Source organism: Vulpes lagopus, chromosome 5 (assembly GCF_018345385.1).
Source record: "Vulpes lagopus strain Blue_001 chromosome 5, ASM1834538v1, whole genome shotgun sequence".
Lineage (NCBI taxonomy): Eukaryota > Metazoa > Chordata > Mammalia > Carnivora > Canidae > Vulpes > Vulpes lagopus.
This window is the reverse complement of record NC_054828.1, coordinates 73332247-73348765: the sequence shown is the minus strand read 5'-3', so window position 1 is coordinate 73348765 and position 16519 is coordinate 73332247. Positions and strand designations below refer to the sequence as shown.

General features: G+C 45.6%; 2 protein-coding genes across 2 annotated transcripts; one reads left to right on the top strand and one right to left on the bottom strand.

The window, feature by feature from the left end:
* Positions 1-5118: 5118 nt before the first annotated feature.
* Positions 5119-9433, bottom strand: MRPL9 (mitochondrial ribosomal protein L9). Its single transcript, XM_041757482.1, has 7 exons — positions 9273-9433; positions 8965-9121; positions 8455-8579; positions 8189-8239; positions 6347-6448; positions 5772-5855; positions 5119-5656 (listed from the first exon to the last, which is right to left on the bottom strand). The coding sequence occupies exons 1-7, from the start codon at positions 9387-9389 to the stop codon at positions 5522-5524; spliced, it is 771 nt and encodes a 256-aa protein (XP_041613416.1). The 5' UTR covers positions 9390-9433; the 3' UTR covers positions 5119-5521.
* Positions 9434-12081: 2648 nt separating this feature from the next.
* Positions 12082-15525, top strand: OAZ3 (ornithine decarboxylase antizyme 3; the record flags this gene model as incomplete). Its single annotated transcript, XM_041756970.1, is given in 6 exon segments — positions 12082-12254; positions 12539-12599; positions 12601-12675; positions 13382-13557; positions 14237-14322; positions 15243-15525. Coding segments are annotated over 6 exon segments (714 nt in total), but the record flags the coding sequence as incomplete, so codon positions are not given.
* Between the last annotated feature and the right edge of the window lie 994 nt (positions 15526-16519).

Here is a 16519-nt window from a genome sequence, read left to right as displayed (position 1 = left end):
TACTTCTTTAAATTTTTGGTAGAATTGTCCAGAGAAACCATATAGGCCTGAGAGTTTTTTAGGGGAGGTGAAGGGGGGAGCTTTAGTATATGTGCTGCCGAAGTGAGCACAAGGGGGGAGCTTTATTTATTTATTTTTTAAATATTTTATTTATTTATTCATGAGAGACAAAGAGAGAGGCAGAGACACAGGCAGAGGGAGAAGCAGGCTCCCTGCAGGAAGCCCGATGTGGGACTCGATCCTGGGACTCCAGGATCACGCCCTGGGCTGAAGGCAGATGCTCAACCACTGAGCCACCCAGGTGTCCCAAGGGGGGAGCTTTAAATTATGAATTAATTCTCCTTAATTGTTATAGGGCTATTCAAATGATCTATTTCACATTGGGTCATTACGGTAGTTTGTATTTTTCAAGGGTTTTTGTCTGAGTTGTCAAATTCATGCATATAGAGTTCATACCAACTTTCTGGTATCTGTAAAGTCTCTAGTGATATGCTGTGTTTCATCTCTGATATTTGTAGTTTGTGTCTTAGTCTTGCTAGTGGTTTGTCAATTTTAATGTTTTTTCAAAGAACTAGCTCTTTATTTCATTGATTTTCTCTATTTCCTCTCATAAATTTCATTGCTTTCTGGTTCCTTTTCTCATTTTTATTATTTCCTTGCTCATGCTTGCTTAGGATTTACTTTGCTCTTCTTTTCTAGGTTCTAGAGGTGGGACGTTAAATGATTGACTTTAGACTTTTCCTCTTTCTTAATGTATGCATTTAGTACTTGATTTTCCCTCAGCACTGCTTTAGCTGTGCTACAAATTTTGATATGTTGTTTTCATTTTTATTCAGTTCAATGTATTAAATTTCTTTTTCCTTGAGAATTCCTCACTGACCCATGGATTATTTACAAGTGCATTTAATTTTGAAGTAGTGTAAGATTTTCCTCCTTTCTCTCATTGATTTGAGTCGATGGTGATCAGAGAACACATTCTGTATGATTCCTTTTTTTTTTTTTTAAGATTTTATTTATTTGAGGGATCCCTGGGTGGTGCAGCGGTTTAGCGCCTGCCTTTGGCCCAGGGCGCGATCCTGGAGACCCGGGATCAAATCCCACGTCGGGCTCCCGGTGCATGGAGCCTGCGTCTCCCTCTGCCTGTGTCTCTGCCTCTCTCTCTCTGTGTGACTATCATAATAAATACATTAAAAAAAAAAGATTTTATTTATTTGAGAGAGAGAGCACAAGCAGGGGGAGCTGCAGGCAGAGAGAGAGAAGCAGGTGAGGAGCTCCTTGCTATTTGCTTGGTTGAGGAGCCTGATGCAGGGCTCTATCCCAGGACCCTGGGATCATGACCTGAGCCAAAGGCAGATGCTTAACCAACTGAGCTATGCAGGCTCCCCTGTGTGACTCCATTTTCAAATTGGTTGAGATTTATTTTTTGGTCCAGGATATGGTCTATCTTGGTATATGTTCTGTGGGAGCATAAATAAAGGTCTACTTCACTGTTGTTGGGTGGAATGTTTTATAAATGTTGACTCAGCCCTGTTGGCGATCGTGTTGTCATCTCAGTATCAGCATTTACTATCTTTTTTCATTCAGTTTGAGATCTTCCTGGTTCTTGGTATGATGAGAGACTTTTTTCCCCAAGTAATCTCTATGCCCAAGGTGGGGTTTGAACTTACCACCCCAAGATCAGGAGTCCCAACTGAGCCAGGCAGGCAACCCATGAGGAGAGTCTTTTTATTGGAACCTGGGACATTTTTGTGTTATGAGATTGAATCAAAATTTAAAATTGTTTTAACAAACTTCCTGTGAACTTTTTTGGCATGGGAGGGGAAAGTGATCCTCCATGATCCTCCACCAGCTCTAATCTCTGGCTTTATTTGGGATTCCCCGCTCTGTACTGCTCCCTACACTACAGTGCAGGAAACTACCTCTAGGCAATAAACTGAGGCGATCAGAGGGCTCACCCCATTTATTTCCCTTTTCTCATTTAATGAAGTTCTGTACTACCTGCTTTTCAATGTCCATAAACATTATAATTTTGTCCATTTTTTTGTTATTTATAGTGGAATGGTGATTTTTTTTTTTAAGATTTTATTATTTATTCATGACAGAGAGAGGCAGAGACACAGGCAGAGGGAGAAACAGGCTCTATGCAGGAAGCCTGACCTGGGACTCGATCCTGGGACTCCAGGATCAAATCTTGAGCCAAAGGCAGGCACCCAACCGTTGGGCCACCCAGGAGTCCTGGGAAGGAGATTTCTATAGCTGTGATCACTTCATGGGTAGAAGTGGAAGTCTTCCTGAGCCGGTTTTTCAGCTGGAACAACTGATGTGAGAGGCTAGACTCTTAAGAGAAAGGACCTTGAAACAGCATGATAAGTGTATAAGGTAATAATTCTCCCAGTCCTATCCCATAAGGACTCATGACCTTTTTTTTTTTTTTTTTTTAGGACTCATGACCTTTTGTTTGTACAAGACACACTGGAAAAAAGGGGATATTCAGACATTTGAAGAATTATTTCATTCAGGGTCCTACGTGATAATGATGTCCACAGATCTGAAGCATCATCACTAACCCATTAGATTGGCAGTATATGGGGATGAGCTGACAAATGGATTCTAGACCTAGGTATGGCTCTCAGGGGTTCTACTGGGTTCAACAGATCCACCTAGCAGTCATTTCATTGGTCTTTAATGGGGTAACTGAGATGGGCATAGTTGATAGTTGGCAGAACTACAGTGACCATTACAGGGTAAAAGCTATCACAGTGAAGGCCAGCATGAAGCTCTTGAAACTGCCTCCACTATCTCAGGCCAAGATAATAAAACAATTGCATCAGTGGCCCTCGAAGACCTAAAGGTATCTTATCAGGTAACCTCTCTGAACCAGAAGTACAAGTTGAGGGGTACATATAGGAATCTAGATGGGGAGTAGAGGAGGAAGGTAAATACCCTTTGCAGACAGGATGGCTGTAGCAGCAGGGGCTGTGAGCTGTCCCAGACCCTCCTCTGTTTTCCCAGGAAAAGGGGCCCATCAGGATCCTGAAGGGATTATTCTAGAACTTATGAAGTAAATGGATCTGAAGAGGACTGAGCATGTGGCTCTGATCTCCCATTCCAGGACTAAGGCATTCATTTCCCAAGCTGCTGAGAATGCTGCCAGCACTCAACTGGGTTCCCCCTGGGAAATGCCTTTGCCTGAAGTCAGTCACCTCACCCAAGCACATGACCCTTCCCTGGCCCATGTAGGGGTATGCATGTCTGGCCACTTGGCTCAACAGGTTATACATTTCTACACAGCTATCCTAGCTTGAGGGTGAGGGGCTGATTAAGATCTTTGTTGAGACCACTCAGTTCAACCTCCCCCTACGCAGTCAGGCTTCCTCCACAGGTACTGATTCGGAGGACTCCCCCATCATAAACTTCCTGCGCACAAGTTTCCAATTCAGTCTGTTTTGCCAGGGACTCACACTATAACAAATTAAAATTTAAACACTTTGAAATTAGCTGTGTGGAATGTTGTGCCCGTTGCTCAGACAATTTCAGAGAACTCCATGATGCTGACGGTCGTGGTGTGGAAAGATTTTTTTTTTACAATTTTATTTATTTATTCACGAGAGACAGAGAGAGGCAGAGACACAGGCAGAGGGACAAGCAGGCTCTCCGCAGGGAGTCCGATGCGGGACTCAATCCAGGGATCACGCCCTGAACCAAAGGCAGACGCTCAACCACTCAGAGCTCAGAACCACCCAGGAATCCCTGGAAAGATGTTAAATGAGCTTTTCATCCTAACAGTAGGGATGGAGATTATTGAAATGGCAAATTTCAAACAGTACCATGCCAGACTTGCGTTATGGAGTCTGGCAAGTGTGAGGCTGGCTATAGTTATCAGTGCAGCTGATGCCAGACCTGTTAGCTGGGATGGCCTCATGTGAATGTGTTACTCAGACAGTAAGCTCAAACACTATGATAGAAACAAGTTTCTGTGAGCTTCTGGTAAGGAGAGGAGAGTCAATGGTCCCTTTACCCTTCCTAACCTCTGTGACCTCATATTATATTTGAGTGACTATAGTGACTAGCATAATCCATTTGTCAACAGCTGGTCTTTGGCCCATTCACAAACCTTGAATTTAGGCAGAACTGTCTACTTCCCTTATCTCCCATCAAGATACCTATTCCATAATTACCCAATGACCAGCCCTAGATCTTAACCCTAGTCTAGAAACTAAGGTATCATCTTTTTCATAATTTCAGGAACTGGTCATAGAAACAAAACAGAGTTCTCCTTAAATTTCTTTCATCTTAGTTTCATTTTCTCCAACAATTACCCTTAGGCCTTATTTGGATCCCTTTAGAAAAGTAGAATCCATTGTCCATTCATGCCTTTATCAATATACCTAACAAAAATAATTCTTAAGACCAAAGACATATCCATTTAAGTACATTGCCCACAGCACCCATGGGATGTAGCCTACAAATGCATTCTCCCTTTCTGTACCAAACCCCAATAGCTCAAGAGGACAACGCACTTGGAGGTCCTATCTCCAGTCTACTCAAGCCTGGTAAACAACATCTAAAAAGAACACCACCTCTATAGTCAATGGTATTATAATAGTGTTGCATGGTGACAAAAGGCAGCTATACTTGTGGTAAGCACGGCATAACATACAGAATTATCCAATCACTATGCCGTACACCTGAGACTAATGTAACATGTAATGTACTAATGTAACATACTTTGATTGAAGTATAATACAACCAAAAAAATTTAAAAATTAAAAAGTTTTAGCGGCTCAGCGGTTTGGCGCTTGCCTTTGGCCCAGGGCGTGATCCTGGAGTCCTGGGATCGAGTCCCGCGTCGGGCTCCCGGCATGGAGCCTGCTTCTTCTCCCTCTGCCTGTGTCTCTGCCTCTCTCTCTCTCTCTCTATCATGAATAAATAAATAAATAAATAAATCTTTAAAAAAATTAAAAAGTTAAAATTCATTAAAACATGTACACAAACAACCATACATAGCACCGTTTGCAGTTGAGGGAAATGTAAACATGAAGGTGCAGTATTAAATCATAACTGCATAAAATTAACTATAGTACATACTGTATCACTGCCATAAAAAAAAACGAAAAATAAAAAGAACACAACCTCTTTATTTCCTCTTGAGATACAAATGTTCGGTTTATATGAGAATGAGACCAGTACTAGAGACAGTAGCTAGTCTTCCATTTGTTCCAACAAATTCCAGGCTCAACAGGATCTAGACTATTTCATCTATTAATATTCAGCTTATCAAATCTACAACCTGGTACTCCTTGAGTAAGACCATCCCAGGAAGGCCTGATGTGATAATGGTCAAAGTCGGGGGTGGGATATACAGAGGATTCAATGTGTACATGCAGTTTAGGCTAATGTCCCCATATGCTCTCTAACATTTCATTATTTGGTCAGAGCTGAGAGTGGTAACAGGGCGCTGGCCCACTGCTGCTCCACTGCTCCTCTGAATCTGTTCTTCTGCTTTTGAGGGAGAGAAGGTTCAGATCGTCTGGGAGTTGGTGGGGGCCATTCCCTTGGCAGCTTGCTGGGCTAACCAGTACTTGTATCTTTTGGTCTTGGGCCTCTCAAAGTTCACCACAGACATAGGTACTCTCACAGTGTCAAGTCCATTTACCTGTACACAAAATGACAGGAGTCCTCAGAGGTCAGCTGGGCAGATAAGAACTACTACCACCCAATCCCAGCTTTTTACCCAGCCAGAGAAAGGAGACAGTATGTGACACACTCACCGTCACCTCACACCAGTACTCGCCCCACCGTGTGATGGGCTCTTCTGGTAACTTTAATGCATGTGGGGCGACCACAACACCAAGCTGCAAAAAGTCATAGCCAAAAGGAGCTCTGTTTACATTAATGCAATTGTAGGCAACCTCAAAGGTTCTGGAATTTCCTGTATAGGAATGAATAAAACTGAAGAGTTTACCCTGGCTGATCCTATGGGAGGGCAGAGACCTCCATGGATAGTGGCAGAGAAAGTCCTAATTTCTCAGAGAGGGAAGAAGATTCACTGAAGAGAAACAAGTCTTGAGACCAAAATCACTTCATCCACAAAAGTATAAACTACTCAGTGAGTCACATTTCCTAGGTTTTCCCTAGCTAGAGAGGAAATAAATGATACCATCTTTTCCTGTCAGTCTTCAAATTCTGATCATCCTTAACCCTTAGCCATTTCCCTCCCACAACCCCTGCCACCAACCAACACTTTCCCTAACTCCAGCCTTCCCTAACAAAGGATCAATCCTGGGCCTCCTTTCCAGGGGTAGCTTCTACCCTCTGAGGTATAGTGGTATTTGGGAACACTCACATTTTTGAAGAAATGGCGGGCAACTATTTCGGGATTTAGTTCCCATTTGATGTTGTTCCTCATCCCCACCTCCAGGTGACAGCTTCTCAGAAATTTCACTGTCTGATAGGAATTATAAACGGGACATAAGATAGAGTTGTGATCAAAGAATAATGTTGTTAGCAAGAGGCACAAGGTCTGAGTTCAGGAAACGGCACAATTTCTGCCTCACAAGCATATAGGCGAGAAGATGAAAGGGAAAGACAGAACATTCTTATTGTCTCAGGGGTGATTTTGTAGAAAGATGTTTTAGTGATACTGCAGAGGGGAAGGTTGTTCCCCCGTTATACCTGGTTGTTCCTAAGCAAGGAGAAATAGGCCATGTCAAAGTTAGACTTATCGGGGCACCTGGGTGGCTCTGCAGTTTGAGCATCTGCCTTTGGCTCAGGTCATGATCCTGGGGTCCCAGGATTGAGTCCCATATAAGGCTCCCCACTGGGAGCCTGCTTCTCCCTTTGCTTATGTCTCTGCCTGTCTCTCTGCATCTTTTATGAATAAATAAATAAAATTTTAGAAAAAAACCCCCCAAAAAACCCCTAAAGTTAGACTTGTCAATGGGGATCAGTGGTATATCTCAGGACAGATTGACTTTCTTCTTCTTCTTTTTTTTTTTTTTTTAAGAGAGTGTATGAGTGGGGAGGGGGCAGAAGGAGAGAGAATCTTAAGCAGGCTCCACACTCAATACAGAGCCCAACGCGGGGCTCAGTCTCACAACCCTGAGATCATGACCTGAGCCGAAATCAAGAGTCGATGTTTAACTAGACTGAACCACCCAGGTGCCCCAGGCTAGAATGACTTTCACAGATTATATATATATATATATTAAAAGATTTTATTTACTTATTCATGACAGACACACACAGAGAGAAAGGCAGAGACACAGGCAGAGGGAGAAGCAGGCTCTATGCAGGGAGCCTGATGTGGGACTTGATCCCGGGACTCCAGGATAACGCCCTGGGCTGAAGGCAGGTGCTAAACCACTGAGCCACCCAGGGATCCCCTCACAGACCATATTAACTCAGTACTTCTGGCCCTTCAATCCTACCACTACCCCATTAACAATTTCTCCCTGTTTACAGAATGAAGTAAGCCATATGTTTTATAATATTACCCTGTGTAAGTCCTCTGCTTTTGCTACAAGATGTTTGTTAAAAATATGCCTGGGGATGCCTGGGTGGCTCAGTGGATGAGTGTCTGCCCTTGGCCTAAGGCATGATTCCGGGGTCCTGGGATCAAGTCCCAAATTGGGCTCCCTGCATGGAGCCTGATTCTCCCTCTGCATGTCCCTGCCTCTCTCTCTCTGTGTCTCTCATGAATAAATAAATAAAATCTTAAAAGAAACAAATACCTTTATATCTTTTCTAACCTCCTAGATAGAAAGCCTACTAAACCCAGAAGGGCCAATTCAATCCCATCTGAAAAAAAGCCCTCTCTAATCACCCTAATCCTTTTTGGTCCACATCATTCTTATACTGCCTTGAGGTTACTGATCACTTTCTCATGTGTTTCTGTTCTCTGCCACTTGTCTGAAAATACCCACGGGAGGCAGAGCCCTCATCTCATACTCTTCCATGGATCCCCTGGTACTGGGCTGGCGCCTTCCTCAATAAGCTAGGGCACTTCATCCAACGAGTAAGGACCTCCCAGGAGGTGTCAATACCAGTTATGGCAGCCAAACATTTCCCCTTTCTCCAACATTTGTGTCTGCAATCAGGAGATTTCAAGGAAATCAAGGAGCCTCAGGAAGAAATTGGTAATTCCTTAGGTGACAAATAAGTAACAACTTTCTATGTTTTTACTCACCATCTCACCTCTCCTGGTCTGTATTTTCTCTAATTTTCCTTCTTGTCTTAGCTGGAAAAGGAAATTAAAGATAAAAAAAAGAAAAAGAAAAATGAGTCCATGATAAATATTGAACCCTTACTATGCTGGACATAGGCCAGGTTTCTGGATTCCTGTTCTTCTAATCCCCACTTCATTTTTAAGTTAGATAGCAAAGGAAAGGAAGTTGCTAGAAGAAATTTTAAGATTTTATTCCTCCAAGTCCCTCTGCCTTCCTTTGTGCTCACCAATTTCTCCTCCTCAAACAGTTTCTTGTTTTCAGGGGATGCATATACAGCCAGACCTTGAGGTAGTAGTCGATTCCGGCCCAAAGATTTCTTCACTGAGACCAGGTCACCCCGGACTCCAAGTCCTGACAAGGAGAACATCAGACATTGCATTTAGGAGGACCTAAGGAGATGATCAAAGAAAGGCACATCTCTTATTCTCTCATGGAGCTTATTCCTCCTACAAAAAATGTTAATAGTCACTAAGAACAACACTTAAAAGACTTCTAACTCCCTTTGCAAAGAAGAGCCGTTTCCTCATAGGCTTCAGTGGCTGTAGCACATGCCCTTCGGCCTCCTGACGTTGCTGCATTCGTGTTCCTTGTTCGATGCAGGAAGGCAATGGCACGACCACAGTACCTTTTATGGCTGCTGCTTCTCAAATACGGAGCAGGTCGTTTTTACAAGCAGAGAAAGGGAGAAGAGCAGCTAAGGAGCCAGCCTCGGGCAGGAGTGTGCGGCGGGCCTTACCTTCCACCGACCGCGTGAGAATGAGCTCCAGGCTGCCCCTGGGCCCGTGCTTCGTGTCTTCTACCAGCCTGTAGACCCGGTGTCGCCGGTGCAGGCGCGGCTTCCGGCCCTCTCCGGCCAGCGGCACCTGCCACCAGCGCTCCACGATGACCGTGCCCTGGCAGCGGGGGAGCGGGGGTGAGCGAGTCTCCCGGGGCGCCGCTGTCGGCCTCGGCCCGCCAGCACAGGGCTCCCAGGGGCCGCCCGCCACCCCCAGAACAAATTCCGGCAAGGGGAGGACCCGCCCCCCGCTCAGAGCTGGCCCTCACCCGGCTGTGAGAGAGGCTGAAGTCGCGCTCTGGGCCGGGGGCGGCCCCCCCGAGTCTCGGGAGCAGCAGCCCACGTAGCGCTCCGCGCAGAAGCGACCGCCCTGCGGCGGCCGCCATGTTCCCGGCGCAGGCGCACGACAGGCCACGGCGCTGCCCGGGCGGCGTGAGGCCGCGTCCCGCGGGCGGAAGCCGGGGCGGGGCGGGGCGGGGCGGGGCGGGACAGACCGGAGCTACGGGACCTGAGCCTCACGGCCCGTCTGGGAGCCCGGGAAGCTGAGGCCGCGAGCTCCTTTCCCGGAGCTCCTCTCTCACTTTTCCTTTAGATTTTTTTTTTTTTTAAGATTGTATTTATTTATTCATGACACACACACAGACACAGGCAGAGGGAGAAGCAGGCTCCATGCAGGGAGACCGACGTGGGACTCGATCACGCCCTCAGCCGAAGGCAGACATGCAACCGCTGAGCCACCTGGGCGTCCCTCTAATGGACAATTTAAAGTTAACATGCTTCAAACTAAACCCATCTCTACACCCCGCCTCAAACTGCCTCACCTGCAGCCTTTCCATCTCAGTGATGGAAACTATTCTTTCAGTTCTCAGACTCCAGGAAATTCTGGGGGTTCTATCTTTAAACTATTTCCAGAATCCAACCACTTCCCACCACTTCCAATGCTTTAGCCTGGAATGAGACACTGTCTTTCTCCTGGATAACTGCAGGAGACTCTTGGCAAATCTGCATTAGTGTTCTACAGTTTATTTACAACACAACAGTCAGGATCTTTAAAAAAACAAAACAAAACAAAAAATCCAACATACATCAGGTCATGTCATCCCTCTACCCAAAACTTTGCAGTGACTTCCCTCCTACAGTAAAAGAAAAGGGCTACGTAGTCGTTTACAAGGCCTCCCTAATCTGGCCCATTAGCTGACTTCATCTGCTTTTCTCAAAGCTTACACTATGGCCTATTTCTTGAAAACCTCAGCCATTTTCTTCTCAGGACTTTTGCACTGGCTGTAGTTTAGGAATGGAATGCTCTTCCCCCAGATGTTGGCTTGGCTAAACTCCCTCACCTCCTTTAAGCCTTTAAGCTTTTGACTAAACATCACCTTTTCAATGAGGCCTCTTTGGATCACCCAATTTATTTCTCTAGCCTGCCCCACCCCTTCACACTCCTGATCTTCCTTTATCCTGCTCTTTTCTCCACAGCACTTATCACCTAACATACTAAATTTTATTGTCTTCTACAATTAAGAAGTTTGATTGTCTTCTACAATCTTCTACAGTTAAAGATTTACTTATTAAAGAGAGCATGTAAAAAAAAAAAATAGAGCATGTAAGCAGCGAGAGGGAGAGGGAGACAGACTTCCCACTGAGCAGGGAGCCCCATGCTACATGACCTGAGCCAAAATCAAGAGTTGGGTGTTTAACTGACTAAGTCATCCAGGTGCCCCTGTCTTCTGTTAGAAGCTAAGTTCCAGGGGAATCCCTGGGTGGTGCAGCGGTTTGGCGCCTGCCTTTGGCCCAGGGTGTGATCCTGGAGACCCGGGATCGAATCCCACATCGGGCTCCGGGTGCATGGAGCCTGCTTCTCCTTCTGCCTATGTCTCTGCCTCTCTCTGTGTGTGACTATCATAAAAAAAAAAAAAAAAAAAAAAAAGAAGCTAAGTTCCATTAAACAGGGATCTTTGTTTTGTTTACTGGTGTATCCTGATCACCTGGAATACTGTCTGGCTTTCAGTAGGCCCTCAATATATGTTGAATGGATGAATGAATATGCAGAGGCCTCAAACTGGTGACCACAGAATCAAATTTTGCTCACAAATGTTGGCTTTTTTTTTCTTCATCGATTTGAGTTAATAGCCACTAGTGAAAAAATTTGAGGAATTTAACTGTCCATTTTATGTTGAAAATCATACAAACTGGGACCACGGAGTGTATTTCTTCAACTGGTTGGAGCTGAGTTGTCAGCTTCTTTTAGGGTATGAGCTTTCCCTTTTGCTACAGCCCCACCCAGGAGCTCTACTAATTTTTTTTCTTTTTTTTTTAATTTTTATTTATTTATGATAGTCACACACGCACACACAGAGAGAGAGAGGCAGAGACACAGGCAGAGGGAGAAGCAGGCTCCATGCACCGGGAGCCCGACGTGGGATTCGATCCCGAGTCTCCAGGATTGCGCCCTGGGCCAAAGGGAGGCGCCAAACCGCTGTGCCACCCAGGGATCCCTCTACTAATTTTCATTAGCTCTCCTGGTTCCTGGAGGCTTTTAGTTTGCAATTCTTACCTTACAAGGCAATGAAATAATTCAACGATGTGTAGCACCCCTGGATTATTAAAGGTAGGGATGGTAATAAAAATATCAAATTGATAGGAACTGGGAACCAACATATCAGATCAGACGTTGGATCAGGGCCTTGGAAATCTAGTGTCAGACACGAACCATTTAGTTGCTAAAGTGGGATGGTGTATGTGTGTGTTGCTCGATAGTGCGCACACACATGCATGCATATGCCAGAATAAGCGGCCAGGTTGGGTGCCCTTGACAAGTGCTCAGGCAGGGCTGTTTACAATCAGTACAGAAAGTAAAGTATTTTAATGGCAGTACAGCCATGAAATACATACTAGATGAACAGGAGCCTTAGTTAAGGGGGTTGGGTGGGGTAGGGGAGCAGCAGAGTGGAGCCCTGAAGTGACATAAGGGCTGACTCCTTGCCCATGTCATAGTGCCCACTGGGTCACAATGACACCAGGTTGCCTGAACCTCTGCCACCCATTTCTGAACCTCACTTTGCCGCAGGGAGGCACTGAACTGAGAAACTGCCTTGTTACAGGTCACGCCCCTCTGCCTTCTCCCTTTCTTATATCAAGAGGGGAAAAACACGGAACTACCTCTACCCGATCTGGTCACCATACGCCTATTACCTTTACTGCTACAAATACCGGATCACCCTCCGGGAGAAGATGCTGCCTTGTTATAAAAGGTACTTATTTTCATCTCTACTTATAGTTGTTTATGTAAACTGTCAGGAAAAATAAAAGAATTTGCAGGAAATTTCCAAGTGGCAAGAGATAATAGCAAAATAGGATAGAAGGCTGGCATGGAACTTTAAAATTATTCCATCTGGCTGGCCTGGGAGAATGGAAACAGGCTGGTTCACAGAAGATACAGAAGACAGTGCCAGATCCTAGTCCTATGTACCTGGAAGTTATGATCCTCTCTTCTCAGATGCAGAGGGAACTAACTTGGGGCTCTTTTTCCAACCAGCATCACTTATAAGGAACGGGAGGACTTGACACTCCGGCCCCGTTCCTGCCTTCAGTGCTCCTGAGTCCCTAGCAGGCCTTCAGGTGGTCAGAAGCACTGAGCAGGGTGATCACAACCAGTTTAAAGAATTATACTCGGTAAGTGGACTGTGCACTGATGCCGTGCTGGGGAAGCCCCTGGCGTAATGTTAATAGTACCTTGTGAAGAAGGGGCATTAGCTAGTTGGAAAATTGTAGATATTGGAACTCATGTATAATAGCTACTTGCTTTAGAAACAAGGATTCTGACCCAGAGATATTAAATCAAGGTCACAGAGCTGGTGGCAAAAAGCAGAATGGGAAAAGAGGAAGTGGGAACAAAGAGCAGACCAGACTTCTGGGACATAAAGTTGCTTAGATGCTAAGCAGGAACTAGAACCCAGAACTCAACTTGCCCCTGTATCACACTGCAGTAACATGCCTGTGGGTGACCTCTGCACTTTAAATGAGAAATAGAATTCAGAGAAAACCCCTATAACGGAAAAAAGCGGAAGAGCATTATCAGTGAGACAGTAAACAAATGACACAATGTTGCTTAAGGAATAAACGGATTTAAGTTTCTGAAGGGTTGGTGCATCCCTCAGGTGAGGTAAGCAGGCAGCGGTACTGCAACTGCACTCCTTTCTAGATTGTTTGATATCAAGAAAAGCTCTACCATAGAGAATTAGGTCCTAGGATTACGGGATAGAGTAAGACTTTGGCTCCAGTTCTCCCAGGCTCCCTGCAGGCCAATTTGCTTTCTCAGACACAAATTGGCCTGCGATTTGAGATGAGCATAGGAAACTATTACTTTTTTCTTTTCCAGGCTGGGAAGCTGACGGTGCTGGCTACTGACCCTCTGCTCCACCAGGACCCAGTGCAGTTAGACTTCCATTTCCGCCTCACCCCCCAGACCTCTACCCATTGGCACGGTCTTCTCTGTGACCATCGACTCTTCCTGGATATTCCATATCGGGCCTTGGATCAAGGCAACCGGGAAAGGTGACTAAGCCCAGAAGGGAAAGCAGGGAAGGAGGGTGAGAGAGGAAGAGGCAGGAGGTTTTTTTTTTTTCTTTTAAGATTTATTCATGAGAGACAGAAAGAGGCAGAGACATAGGCAGAGGGAGAAGCAGGCTGCGTGCAGGGAACCCGACGTGGGACTAGATCCCAGGTCTCCAGGATCACACCCTGGGCTAAAGGCGGCACTAAACCGCTGAACCACCCGGGCTTCCCAGGTTTCCTTCTTTTATGTCATAATCAGGTAGTGGGTAGGCTAACCTATGAGGGTTGATACTTTCATACCACTGAAGTGGTGTGCAGACAAGCCTGTGAGCCAAGCGAGAATCTGGACTTCCAGGAATAACAGCCCACAGGAGGCTGCTGGACTCAGATTCAGAAACACAGAAGTGAGGATCCATAAATAGTTGAATAATAGGATGCGCGCCTTCTGTTTATCTTTATAGAGCAGTTTCTTCTCCTCAGGCCCCTTGCAGGGCATGGGTGTCAGTTCTATTGTGTGCAATCCTTGGCTTTCAGAGAAAAAAAAAATCAATGCAAGTTCATCAACTTTCACTTCCTGGCTTAGGTCAAAAAACATTGAGCAATAAGATTTCTTCTACTCCAAGTAAGGGTCTGGATTTTTAGTTCACTAAACACTGTAATTCTTCCCTCTGGCCTCTAGTTTGACTGCAACACTGGAGTATGTGGAGGAGAAGACCAATGTGGACTCCGTGTTTGTAAACTTCCAAAACAACCGGAATGACAGAGGTGGGGATGGGCTGTCCTTCCTGGCCTGTGGTGCTGAAGCAGTTGACAGCAACTTTTCCTTTGTAGAGGACCCTTTTCTCCTCACTCTTTAAGAGGCAGTTCAGGGATTTAAACTGCCCCCCACCCCCCAAATGAAGGCACCTAGCACTTTTGTGTATTCAAATTACACTGGGATTATGAGGAAGGCCCTGCAGGTAGAGGTCAGAAGCCAGACTGAAGCAGCAGTGGTGATTTTTTTTTTTTTTTAAGATTTTATTTATTCATGAGAGAGAGAGAGAGGCAGGCAGAGACATAGGCAGAGGGAGAAGCAGGCTCCATGCAGGAAGCCTGATGCGGGACTCGATCCTGGGACTCCAAGATCACACCCTGGGCCAAAGGCAGGTGCTAAAGCGCTGAGCCATCCAGGCATCCCAACAGTGGGGAAATTAACAGAGAACCATTCAGGCATGTAACTGGTGAGATAGAAGGGACCTCAAACATGTTAAACATGGACAGTGTGAGGCATAGGGCTAGGAGGGTAGGAATGTATTTAACCAGATGCTTGGAGCACATGTTACAGAAACTATGACCTATTCCCTCATACTCTGTTGGTCATTAAGACAGTAGATGGTCAGGAGCTTACAACATCATGTTGGGCTTCATAAACATCGGCTTAAAGTTCTGTGAGGAAGGTTCTATGACCCCCATCTTACAAATGAGAAAACTGGAGTTTAGGAAGGTTAACTTATAGAATGTCACAAAGCTAAGTAAATGTTAGAGCCACGGCTGGAGTCTAGGTCTGCTAGTCCATACCACATCACCCTAATGCCTATACTACATGGCTTCCCCCCAGCCACTCCCTCATTCGTGAAAGCAGCCAAATCTAGGGGAATCATTGTATGGAGCCTCAAAAGTGTTCTAATTTTCTTCTCTTTTCACAGGTGCCCTGCTACGGGCTTTCAGCTACATGGGGTTTGAGTTGGTCAGACCAGATCACCCTGCCCTCCCTCCCTGGGACAATGTCATCTTTATGGTGTATCCCCTTGAAAGGGACCTTGGCCGCCTGCCCAGTGAGCCTCCTTGAACATGCTTATTCCTACTGAGAGGGGCTGGGAGCCTTGATAAATGGGAACCAGGATGTGACTTAGGATACCTTCCATCCTAGAATAAAGGGTAGTGCAATCCTCAAGTGTTCACGATTTCTTGGGAGGGGGAAGGCACGGGGTTGGCTGAAAAAGAGCCTTATAGAGCTGAACTGACAATAAGATAAATATTTAGTGGGGGGGAAAATCAGAGGGACCTGAATCAGAGGGAGAAGGGGGCCAAGGATTTTAGGTTCCTTTGTGTTTCCCCCTACTCCCAAAGCCATTTACTTATCCTAACCATTTACTGAGCACTTACCAAGAGCAAAAACCAGGCTCTAGGGAATTCAGAAAGACTTAAGCCTTGTTGGGAAGATTTTCTTCCATATATTTCAGTTCAAATTAGAGAAGTACTAATTCCTCCACTTTAGACATGGAGGAAATCCAAGAAGGTACCCAGATTCCACAGTCCCACAGGTTTGGCTTGAGAGGATTTCAACAGACAAAATAAGAAAGCATAGAAGAGGGCAACCCAGACAACAAGTACAGGGTTGTGTTGAAAGAATAAGGAACCTGCCTGATTGGGATGTTAACTGACGAGACCTAAAAAGGCCATATTAAAGGCACAGACTTGTATGCACAGTAATAGGAATGAGGCCCCACTCATTTCCCTGAGCAACAAGTCCTATGAATGATTTGTATCAGGGATCGTCTACTTAAGGGTGAATGCCAAGGGGCCAAGGACCTGGCAACTATCAGGCCTCATGACCCTGTTGTTGAGCAGTGCCAACCCTTCAGGTGGAGCCTGCTTTGGGGGTGAGTTCACTGCCAGACCAATGGCAGCCCTTCACTGATTCTTCTACGACCTCACAAGCTACTCATCAGAGATGCTCCTTTAGCCTTTCTGCTAAAACCTTTCTTTCCCATAGAAAAATATGGGAAAACATAGTTGCTATGCAGTATATGGGTAGGTCTAATTCCTAGATTTAAAACCCTGCACAGGCATGCCTGGGTGGCTCAATGGTTGAGCGTCTGCCTTCGACTCAGGGCACGATCCTGGAGTCTCCAGATTGACTCCCACATCGGGCTCCCTGCATGGAGCCTGCTTCTCCCTCTGCCTCTCTCTTTCTCGTGTC